Source organism: Empidonax traillii, unplaced genomic scaffold (genome assembly GCF_003031625.1).
Source record: "Empidonax traillii isolate 1590-97213 ecotype Southwest subspecies unplaced genomic scaffold, ASM303162v1 scaffold215:size2007263, whole genome shotgun sequence".
NCBI classification, from domain to species: domain Eukaryota; kingdom Metazoa; phylum Chordata; class Aves; order Passeriformes; family Tyrannidae; genus Empidonax; species Empidonax traillii.
In genome coordinates this window covers 1085984-1098194 of record NW_020955408.1, presented here as the reverse complement: position 1 = coordinate 1098194, position 12211 = coordinate 1085984, and the positions used below count along the sequence as shown (strand labels likewise).

Below are 12211 nucleotides of genomic sequence, written 5' to 3'. Positions count from 1 at the left end.
GCAAGCACAGGATTTCACACTTGGCTATGCCACATGTAGGCAGCAATTCAGCGGGTGACTCCTGGAAGTCAACAACCATTTCAGAATGCTTAATAATGGCCTTCAAGATAATCGTTATTCATAAAAGTCCAGAACTCCTATGAAAGCTTTCTGAACAACTTCATCTAGCATCAATTCACATCTATCAGCTACTAGCCAGAAACCTGATTAGCAGTTTGACTGCCAAATGTATATCTTCCCAAAGACTCTAGAGTTAGAAGAGTTGGAACAAGAAATGCATTGGCATATTAACATTTCAAATATCTACATTCCAAAACTCCATTGAAAATTAGTTCTGTGTGTAGCCACAACTTTTAAAAAATCCAATTAATCATATGCATGAATATTTATATGTCGGATTTTTTTTCTTTTGTGCTGTGACATACCCCCTTTCCTATTTCTATTCCCCCCCAGCATTGTAACAATATTTTCTTGACACTGGAAATTATTTTCCTTAAATGATTCCTGTTATATAAAGCATTCTTTAGTCTTGCATTTGCTTTTTCCAGAAGACAAAGTCCCTCACAGCGCTCATATTTTTCCTTCTCTCTTTAGTCTATCCCAACACTGAGCTTGGGTTTTTGTTTTTTTCCCCTAACGTTCTTCTTGTAGAAAGACTGAATTAGGAGTTCCCAATTAAACTGCAGTGGTTGGAAAATATTATTCTTATGCTAAAATAAAGTATTTTCCTAGGCAGCACATAAACATAAAAGTAATAAATACACTTAAGTGGAAAGAAATTATGCTTAAGAAATCCTTTGGATATTCTTCCAACCCTTGATCTCAAGGACGACAGTATCCAAATGTGACAGCCTAAAGACATCCAGTTTTACATAACACTATGTGCAGAAAAGGCAGAAGATGCTCTTTCCAGCAGCAGAGGGATAATTCTAAACCCTAAAGCTGGGGGGGATCTCTTTTTCTGGATAGCTGAGGTAATAGATTAATTAATCCTGCCCAAAAAGTTAACTTTGCCTCCATAATCATGCACCCTTGAACAAGGTTAAACCACACTCTTATTTCTGTTGTTTAAGTAAACTAATAATGTTATATTTTAAAAAGTACTTTTCTCCAAAGAATCTTAGGGCTTTTTATAAACCTCAGGTAAATTTCAGATATCCCTAAGACTCTAGCGTTCAATGTAACAGATTATAATAGATCTCTGAGTCAAATTGAGGACCACGGTGAGAATTAACAAAGCAAGAGGGAATCTCTCTGGGAGTTAATTTTTAGTATCAGGGTCAAGACTTTCAGCTGTTTTGCCTGTCTCGGATCAAGTACTCCATCTCCATTCCTGACAATGCAACTGTGGGCAGCCAGTCGATTTTGGGTGGAAACAGAAGTTAGGAGGCTAAGAAAAATTTTTAGCCTAATTACCAAACCCAGTACTTAACATAAACACATTCAGATTCCACTCAGTATACTGAAGCTATGTATTACCTAAGCCTTCTTACTCAGAGCAAAATAAATAAGAACTTTTGATACTCCTACAGACCTGTATTTTAGAAAGCAGGAAATTCACTAAACACTGTCTACAAAAGTCTCAACTCAGCACGAGAGAGCAATTTGAATCCAACTGATGCATGGCTCACAGAGCCTCAAAGTAACCAATATGAAACAAGTCTGAAGGGAGGTGATGTAAGGAAGGGCTATGAGGACTTAAAGGTTTCTGTAAGTGATCATTGTCTTTGAAATTTAAGTCATTTATTTATGTGATTAAAATGAGACACTTCAATTGAGGAGTTTAGGCTGTCTGCCACTGCTCCAGTACCAAAACAAAATACAGCTGCATGCTTTAGCTCTATTATCTGACATACATTTATCTGAGTCAAAAAAAAAAAAAAAAAACAAAAAACAAAAAACACCACAAAACACTAAAAAAACTACCTCCTTTGAACCAAGATTATTCCTGATTTACCAAAGAACTCCATCTATTGTATACCAGGGTTTTATAAGTTTATTTTTGATCCCTCTAACTCTCACTCTATTCTAGATGACTTTCTATCATGTACAACAGCAACACAGCCTATATCCACAAAGGAGCTTAGAAGCCAAAAAACTTTGCAGGGATGCTGCATCTAAATTGCCAGCAGTTCTGCTCAGATACTACTCAGCTCAGGCAGTACCTATGGTTTTACCATCAAGGCTTTCTCACTGCTGTGCAGCCCAAAGCTGAAATCAAACTGAAGCCCCACCACTGCTGGACAGTGGAAGATTAAAACATTCTCTTGCCTGTCCTGGCTTTGGATGCCATCTTATGGGCTGGTTCTTCAGAGTTCATGTACCCTTTCCTGGTCACTGCAAGACACTGGCAGAAAATGTGTGGATTCAAATACATCTTCCTTTCCCCCTCTTGCCCACACCCACTGGTTAGATCACTCACCCAGGATATGGGTGGCACCAGTTGAACTTTCTCCTCTGTCAGAAGGATTTGTACTCACATCATGAGCTTCCTAACAAAGAGCACTTATCCTCAGACTTGAGGTGCACTCATTTATTGCTGTTGAAGCTGCCATATCTCATCTACAATATTCACTGAACTAGAAAGAAGAAGAATTAGCATGATACTTTATCCTTGTGGTTAGGGCACTCACATGGCAAGCGGGATACGAGGACTCCAGTTCTAGTTTCACTGAAATAATTCACCAGAAGAAATATTGCAGACCTGGCAGATTAAGACCCAGGTTTTGTCTTTCTTCATAGCACTCAAGCCTTCAGAGCCATGACTCTCACGTATGAATGCTTTTTGTCACCCTCTTGTCCAACAAATACTTAATTACACTTTTGAAAAGGGAAACTTAATTGACAAAAATAACAGGGCAACTCACACTCATAGCACAATATGCTGCTATGTAATGACTGATGTCCTCCCAGTGAGATACAAACACCTTTAGACAAAGCACTGAACAGAACCCCTGCCTCTCACATTTTAGCAGAGCAAATAATTTTCCCTCTCCAGCAAAGGGGAGAGGAAGAGCAGCAGTATACCACCTCAGTTCCTTCTAACCTGGAAGAAAGGAACCTATTCCCTTATCTCCAAAACGTTGGGTCACATAAGTGACTGCTATGAGATATCCTATTGCACTAAGAGAGAGACCCATGTCTAGAACAGGGGAGAAGCTAAGACACACTATTATTTCCAAGTTTTTCCTAATGTCTCCTTAAAGTAGTTCCTACTCAGCAACATTCATAAACCCCTAACCACCTGTAAATTACATAAAGAGTCCAAGAGCTTGGTGCACAGTGACTATCCCACTAGGCAATCAAGTCACCTATAAACTAAGCATATCTGCACTAGTGTCTTGCAGTATGCAAGGCCTTATTTTTTTTTTACCCAACCTTAAAGATTTCTGACCTTTCTTAACAGGTTTACATTTGCATCTGACGAGCATGTCTTCTACTCAACAGATTCACCAGAAATTGCAAACCTAATCTGTTCCTATGCTCTAGCTCCTTATAAGTCACGTAACACAAACCCTTCCCAGTCAGTGGTTGCACACAGAAACCAATACAAACCCATTTCCTCCTCCCATCTTCAGAGTGAAAATGTTACATTAAGCATGGATCTTGACATCCTGTTGTCCTGGAACCAGTGAATCAGAAAGTTCCTTCCTCACAATTGTATTCTTTGGAGGTGGAAAATAATTAACTTCCCCACCCCCTCCTCCTTCCTACTGCCACTGTCAAAGTTAGAAATTCACTTGACTCTGAAAAAAAACCCCAGCCATCACAATTTGGTGCCAGAGAAAGTTTTGTTGATCAAAGCATAGCCTAGTCTTCTCAAGGACACTGCCTCACTACATCACATCATCCAGTCCAGCAACATAGCAAGTATTTTATTCTTGGTTTTAAAGTTCCAAAAAAAGTGAACAACAGAAAAATGAAACCAGAGAATCAATTATCAACGAATTCATTGTTTGAAATATATTTTGCCAGCAAAACACAACCTAAAAATAGTATGGGTACAACAAGTCTCAGGGACTGTATACAAAAGCCATCTATTGTACAGTTAACCAGGACATTTAGACTTAGAAGTGCTTTAGCTTTTCCACACTCGACTAGTACTCCAAGCATCTGTATAAGAAGCTAGGAGATCAGTTTTGCATTTGTGTTAAGTAAGGACAAAATTCCTGTTTTAGGTTATTGCCTTGCATGAGAGAATAAGCTCTACAAAAATGGGGTTTGGGACAGAGGGAAAACACTGATAACCCACACTATCAGCAGTCCATCCATTTGTCCTCAGGACAAAAAGGTGTTCTATTTCAACTGTTTAACTAATGACTAGCACTCCCAAATTTGTAAGACAGCCAACTAGTTACTGATATTGTATTTTTCAAGAACCCCAGTAAGCCCATATCAATTAAAGAAGGAGGGGGGAGAAGTTGCTATACCAACAGGTATATATAAAACTTTAAGAAACCTTGAAGGACTAGAAGTCTTAACCTTCCAAAGAGAAATTGCACCTAATGGCACCTTTAGTTAAAAGTGAAAGTACCAGTCGAATCACTTACTGAAAAAACACCCCTCTGTCTTACTCCCATGACAAAAAGAGGAAGAAAATAACACAATGAAAAGAAGCCCCCAAAATCTAAAATGTCATTGGGCTTTAATTGTGCAGAATTTTTAAGTAACAACCCTACAACTCTTTTGAGTACATACTATATGAATTCATCTGTACAAAGAACAGTTGCAGTATGACATGCACTGCATCACTCTAGTTAAAACAAAATCTAAGACTCAAATGTGCCCATCCCAGAAGAACATGTATAACCTAGAATAAATCCTGAAAAGAAGGGGGGAAATAATCTTCTTCATCTTTTTCTAAGTAATTACGCAGTATAGAGGGAAAAAAAATATGTCTGAAACTAAAAGAACATGAAGTGGGGGAAAAAAAGCATGACCAGTGTTAACTAATATTCTAAATATGGAAGACAACTGTCCTGGTTCAAAAATCCACTGGAAGAGGGCAATTTTTTGCAGTCTTACTAATGTGTGCACAGAAGAATTTAAAGCAGGGTTTTGTTTTTTTTTTTGAAAGTAGGAGGGCTGAATGAAAATGTTAATTATAACATGTTGTAATAAGGATACCCCCAAGATCAGCCCTATCTTTTTTGCTACAGCATAGTCCCTAGGCATATGGCTAACTACTCCTTGATCATTATCCTGGCTAAAACTAAAGCTACTGAAGTTTAGGAGACTCATATCTAACAGAATTTCTTTCATCTCTAATAATTGCTAAACTAGCATAATTACTCATACTTGAGGTGAAATAGAACCCAAGTTGTCTAAAATTAAAACAAAAACAAACCTCACCACCTCTTTTGGTCTTTGCACATCCATCTTTTGTCAGAATCCTATGCCAAATGCTGCATTATGATTTAGAAGTATTTAAAAGCCTCTCTTGTGCTGTCCAACTTTTATAAAGACAGCAACTGGAAAACTTTAATGCTTTGTAGTAACATGCTGCAAAATATATTTGAAAACAGACATGTACATTTTTACAGCACCAAATAAAACAGGTCAAATTCTTTGTAGATCTGTATGTTGCCCCTTCAGGGAAATATATATATATGGACATACATATCTCACAGTTCTGATTTAAGTGAAATAGTGCATTTTCCCCACCCCAACTGGGACTGCTTCTGAGCTCAGGTAGCCCTGCAGGAACCAATGGAAACTCTAAAACAGAGAGGGAGAAAAATACTAAGAGGTTGCCTTAAGGTATTAGCATTTATACTCTATTTTATTCGATCTAAAAAGAAACCCTCCAAATATCTTATTTTCATTGTTTTACACAGGAAAAAAAATACTGAATCCATATGGTCTGCATAAAATGTTAACAGTTTTTCTCGATCTTTTCCTCATGTACAGTTATTCAAAAGGAATTTTTTTTTCCAAAATGTGCAAGTTTGAAAATACTGCATCGTGTTTCAGAGCAAATAATTGAGAGCAATTAAACAAGCTGTAAATTAGACAGAATGAATTATAGAGCAACATAAAGCCTTTCAAGACATCTTAGATCATGGTGGATAACATTATCCTACACATGTTAGATAAGTGCCTCCATACTGACAGCTCCTCTTGTTACACAAGTTAACAGCAACTCAGGAAAACAAAATCAAACCAATCTAAACACACAGTGTTACTAAAACCTCTTAATATTATCTTTGTGACAAGATTTCACCTTTCTGTAAACTAGCAGTAAAACCAGTAGCTGTTTAGATGTTCACTCCTAATAGTACCTAATCCCGAGCAGCAGACAATGATGGTCAATTATAACTCATGCTGGCCTCAGAAAGGACTGGCCAGCATTACTGCAATCCTGCAGCTGATCAAGACCATCAGTATCACTGTGCTTTGCCCAAGCCAATGAATATTACTAAAGTTTAGGGATGCTTTTGTTGTTACCGATTTTTTTTTAATACATAAAGAAGCTGGGGCATGCTTTGGCAAGTCCAAAAGAGAACACTATAAATAGCCTGCATTATAAAAAGATGCTAATCTTAAATCCTCTTTGTAATTTGTTTTTTTCATGTACTCTTTTATGTTCAGTATCTTAATTTTTGCCCTTTTTTAGATGGCCAAATAGAAGCCAGCAATTCACTCATGCATCAAACAGATGTTTTTGCTTTTCAGGCCAAATGGAATCTTATGAATTTTTTGTTCCCTCCCTGTAAAATGATGATGCCAAAATAACACAGTTCCTGAAAACAGCCCGTTCAGAAAAAGTTCTTTGGACCGGTAATACTGAAACTTTAAGTCAAGTTCACAGAAATCATGCCAATACTAATTGCTGTTTTTGTTTATGCTGGATTGATTATAGTCTAATCAGCAGACAATCTCATGACTTTCGAGTCTAGTCCATGCAATTTAGAAGCCAAGGAGGGCTGAGGCTGAAAATAAACATTTAAATAGCTGACAGATACAGAGAAATGTAAAGGCTACCGTTGGAAGGGGATCCGAATGTCAAATTCTCTCTGAACTATTGCTGCTATTTAGTAACATTTTTGTTTTAATCCACTACTATTCTACCTTCCTTGGTACCACATCACACAACCTGCACCTCTGCATGAGAAACATTCTTTCATTTGGAGTCTATGATGAAGAAACAAGCCACATTAAAACAAAGGTACACTTACTCAGTCTGCCGATACTCTGCATGAATTGAGTTGCAGTTATGAATTCATTCAGGATGGAAAGGGTACCTAGGTTTCCTCAAAAAGAGGGAAAAACCTTCAAGAGACATTCTGGGCTTGCCAAATATTTCAAGGCACAAGCCTTCTTTAAGCAGAGCATGGGTATGTAAAATACAGCTGATAAATGCTTCCCTCTCATCTTTCTAGGAACTAACGTTCAGTAATTTTATTTCTGCATGTAGGATACAAAATTACAACGAGTAAAAATTAACTTTTAAGTAAAAACAAAGTACTCTTTTTTTTGCCCAAAAAGAAATTACCTTCAGAGATCAGCACTTCTACTGAACCTGTGGAGCTGTGCTAGTTTCCTAGTGATGGCTTATCTAACAACTGCCATTTCAGTGATTTTTTACAGGTTACTTTAGCATAATGAATATTACCTGGTTTTAGTTTAGAGAAACCTGAGTTTAACATTTAGTACGACTATATTTTCATTCATTTTTTTATAAAGAATACCTGGTTTTCTTTGCAAGTGACTATATTTTTGTAACTTCTTTTCTAAACAAACTTTCTCATCAAAAGCCGGTAGTAAGAGCAAAGGAAAAACCTCAAGCCCTCCCAAAATGAAAACCCCATAAACCAGAAAGGAAGAAGGGGGGGGAGGCAGTCAGCAACCTAAGTGTGATATCTCCAAAGCATGCCAAGTCACAAAAACAGGTTTACAACTCAAATGGTCAAGTTAAACAAGATACAAGAAGCTGCTCTCCCCCTCTCCCCCCTCAACCCTTGCTTTCTCACCAAGGGGGTCTCTAGCATGGTTTTACTTAGGGAATGGCACTGCCCTTAGGTGTTAGGAGTTTAAGGAGTCATAACAATTGCCCTTCCTCAATACTCTTCATCTGCACAGTGCCTCTTTTGGGGCTTGTACACGAGTATCATATCTCCGACTTGTCTTTCCCCACCTGCTTTTCTCTGGCTAACCTCCCTCCTTCACCGAATGCATTAGGTGATTTTGATCAGGTCAATGATACTTAATAGATTTTTTTCCCAGAAACTAGCCAAGGAAATGGGATAAATAAATCAGTAGAATGAAATATAGGTCAGGACTGATGAGTTTGATGCAACTGATCCTTCCCCTGCCTGAAAGAACCCAGCAGTTGAACTTTAATTCCTCCTTCTTAAAGTAAAATAAGATATTTAAATTACAGTTTTTCAGAAAGTTAAGTAATTTACTCTCCTTTTGAGACCTTTTTTTTTCACCAGAAACCTGCAGTATCCTTGTAAGAGACAGTGTTTTTCACAGAAAATAATTACGATCTTATTTTTCCTTGGAATGATGTTTTTATTATTCTTAAATTGTAAGGGGTTTATTTAATGTTCGCCATGCCTATTTTCTTTCCTAGGTTCAAATCTGAGATGCAATCTTTGCCAAGAGCTGGGGGACAGTCAGACTGAAGTTGGCAAGAAACCAACACAGGGAAGGAGGAAGAAAAAAAAAAAAAAAATGAAGGATAGAGACAAATAATAAAAAAGGAATGCAAACAGAAACCAGGGTAATTCAAAAAAGTGTATTTTCAAGAAACAGAAGAAATGTAGTCATTAGCGAGTTCTTACACCCACCAGTTCAGATGAACATTAGTTTCATCCATTCAATATAAAAAGCTCAATTGTCATTTTGTTTTAATGTATTTACCTGCCTTGTATCAGTATTCCCCTAAGATATAAGTTCCAAATTAAGTTATCAAAAGTGACAGACATATCAAAAATATCTCTTATATCTTCCCCCCAGAAAGGGTTGCTAAGTACATGACAAATTGGAAATGTAATGTGTAACTCCATATTTTATTTAGATGTAAAACAGCACTCATGAGTTTAAATAACTCATTTACATACATTCAAAGAATAGTTTTTCAAATAAGCTATTTAAAATACTGTTTATTTTTATCTGTAGAAATACATTTTGCACTGACTAAATCAGTACTACTTAAAAAATAAGGAATTTAAATAAGCACTGCATTGGAGGTACACTCGAAATTCTCCTTACTTACAGCTTTTGTTTGTTCACTAAAAATGAAGATGTAATAATTGATGGGCTAACTCTTATCCATGAATTTAAGTGCTATGTCTATGCAAGCATCTTTTAACTTCTCAGATGAACTGCATTATTAGCCCTTTCAGAAATCCTACAATCGGACTGCTTTCAGAATACTATTAATCCACTCAGAAACTGACATGATTCAAGAAAAATAAAACAGGGAAAATGAAAGGGATATTTGAACAAAGGCCACCAAGAATGATAACCTACTCCCCAAAGGTAATTACTGCAGCAATAATTACAGATGATGATTGATTTACTGCCTGGTTTTAGTTGAAAAATAGTAAATAAGACTCTACAAAGAAATCTCTATCATCTCCATTCTGAACATAAGTGGTTTTCTTAAGTCAGTAGTTTATGGACAGCAAATTCAAGCTACTCCATCTGAATCGTACAGTCTTGCTGTTTTCTCATTTTAGGTATTCTCAGGCGACTGGTACATAAGGAAGGCAAAGCCCATACCTCCACATAAAATGGAAGCTGTATCTTTTGTTTTAAATTAAGCGTGATGTTTACAGGAAGATATTTGAAACAAGCCTTCACTCTGTAACACATGTAACAAATCACCAGGAATGAAACATGTCCAATGTCTAACAGGAGAACAGTCTCCTCTATTTGCCAATTAATTCTGAACCTTTATTCCTTTGCTCTTAAATAGCTGGAGGTCTAAGACTACCCCTCAGTTAAAGTTTTCCTGCATCTTTTCGCAAATATGGCTAATTGGTCTCTCTCCTACTGGCTCAAAAACTCTTATGTGCACGTAAATAAATCCTCCTTGGGAAGCTCAGAATATAAGCGTGCGTCTAAGCAACAGAACTTTCATTGTGGTATCATTTTTAAAAGGTAAAGGGATGGGCGGTCCGTTTGTTCTTCACAAGATGCCAAACAAAAGCACCACTGAACTGCACAAACTTCGGTAAACTAGATACAGACGGCAGCAGCAGGTAAAGCAGCAAATTCAAAGCACCCTTTATTTCCTTTTAAAAATATCTGGAGAGTTAAAAAAAAAAAAAAAAGAAAAAAAAAAGGGAAAAGAAAAAGAAAAGAAAAGAAAAAAAAGAATTGAAGCCTTCTCTAAAGCTCACTGAAGTCAACAGGAAGACTTTGAAAAGGGAACTCCTGGAAAGAGTTGTTCCAAGGGAAGGGAGCACAGTCTTTCTGCCAGGTCCTCCTGTGCGAGTCCATAAAAGCAGACCCCGCTCCTGCTTTCTAACTATGAAATTGCACTGGTGTCCAAGCACTTAACTCCTGGTGTTCGCCAGCCCAGCCGGGAAGGAAACGCGGCCTGCCTTCTACCCACCACGGCGCGGCTCGGGTCACCTCCCAGCCGGGGCAGGCCGGGCTCTGAGCCCCCGTCACCGCCGGCAGTCCCCCGAGCCGCACCAGTGCTCTCAGCTCCGATGGCCTTTCCCTCTCGCCCTCCCTTTCCCCCTTCAGAGCCCTACCCCCCAAAAGTAGACAACTTATAGATGTTCTGACCTGACGCCACCCAGGTTTTATTCAACTTCACTGCACTGTACAGACCGGCCCGGGAGGAGCGCGCCCATCCAGAGATGTTTATTTGAGGTGACAGCCACCCTCAGTCGCCTTCCCAGCTCACCGGCGGGGAGAAGCCCCTGCCCGCTCAGCGGCTCCTGGCTCCTCGGGGGGTGGCCACTGGCTCCTGAGGGGAGGAGAGGTGGGGGGCGGCCGAGGGCTGCCCGCTCCTCGAGGGGCGCGGGATGCTTGGGCGGGCGGGCGACGCTCCGCGCCGCGGCGGGCGGAGGGGCGGCGGCGAGGGGCCCACCGGGGGCGGAGGGGGCGCCCGGGCCGGGACGCGGCCGGCTTCTCGACAGCCGCACAAGCCGCCCTTTGTCCTCCTCCAGGTCCCGGGCTTTCCCTCCGCCTCCTCCGGGGGGTCTGGGACGAGCCCCTGCAATCTGGGGCTTGCGGGGTGCGCTCCCCCCGGCACCACCCCCGCGCTCCCCCGCTACCCTTAACTATGCATTTAGGCGCGGACTTATTTACTTAACCCCCCCCGCCGCCGCCCCTCGCACATGTCCCCCTGGGCGGTGAGGGGCCGCTTCACGTGACAGCCGGCGCCACATTCCTACACAGCCCCAACTCCGGCCCCGCGCCGGGAACTTCGGCCGCCCCGCCCGCCGCCCCGAAACTTCCCTCGCCCGCCTGCCGGGACCGGAGCGGAGCAGGGCCGGGAGCGGCGCGGAGCGGGAAGGGAGGAGGGGAAGCCTGCAACTTGTGTGTCGTTTATTTAGAAGAGCAGCGCTGCTGGCGGGGCGGGCGGCTGCGGTGCTGCCGCCCGCGCCCGCGGAGGGAGGGAAGGAGGGAGGGATGGAGGGATGGATGGATGGAGGCGGGCCGGGCCGCGGGGTTGCCGCAGCGGGCTGTCACCGCGTCGCTCGGCGGCAACTTTTCCAGTGCGGCGAGTTTGGGTCGCGCCGGCCGTTTCGGCTCGGGGTCTCTCCCAGCATTCCCACCACAAACACACACACACACGCACACCCCCATCTTTGTTTTGGGGTAGTTCGGGGCGAGGGCGGTCATAGGTGCGGGGCTGCCGCCGCCGGAGCGGGCGCGCAGGGAGCCGGGCTGGGGCTGCCCACCGCGGCGTTCGCGGGAGAGCGGGCCGGGGGAGGGGGAAGGGGGAAGGAAAGGGAGGGGGGTAGTACTTACCTTTGAGTGATCTTGGTTTAGCTTGCTTGCGGCGAGACATCCTAAAAGCAAACAGCTGAAGTTGTTTCAATTTCAGCCCTATCAGAAACTACACTTCCTCGCAGCCGAGGAGACCCTGCAAGACTTGCGCTCCTCCAGCGGCTCCCTCGCTCCTGCCCTCCCTCCCTGTCTCCGCCGGCGGCTGGCTGGGGGGCTCAACGCCTTGGCCAGGCAGCTGCAACCAAAACTTTCCAAGCTTTCAGCCCCCCTCCCCCTTTCCCGATCCCCC

General features: G+C 41.6%; 1 protein-coding gene across 7 annotated transcripts in view; it reads right to left on the bottom strand.

Annotated features, from left to right (window-relative positions):
* The window catches only part of ZNF521 (zinc finger protein 521), a 235415-nt gene that overhangs the window by 221785 nt on the left and 1419 nt on the right, over positions 1-12211 (bottom strand). For 4 of the 7 annotated variants that reach the window (XM_027887562.1, XM_027887563.1, XM_027887564.1 and 1 more), the window contains exon 2: positions 11944-11984. The exons of 1 other annotated variant lie outside the window; for it this stretch is intronic. In XM_027887562.1, coding sequence (XP_027743363.1) covers positions 11944-11983 — 40 coding nt within the window. In that variant the 5' untranslated portion in view covers position 11984. Of the gene's footprint in view, positions 1-10749; positions 10770-11943; positions 11999-12211 lie in introns of those variants that run through there. 2 more of the 7 variants (XM_027887568.1, XM_027887567.1) reach the window with 2 other exon arrangements.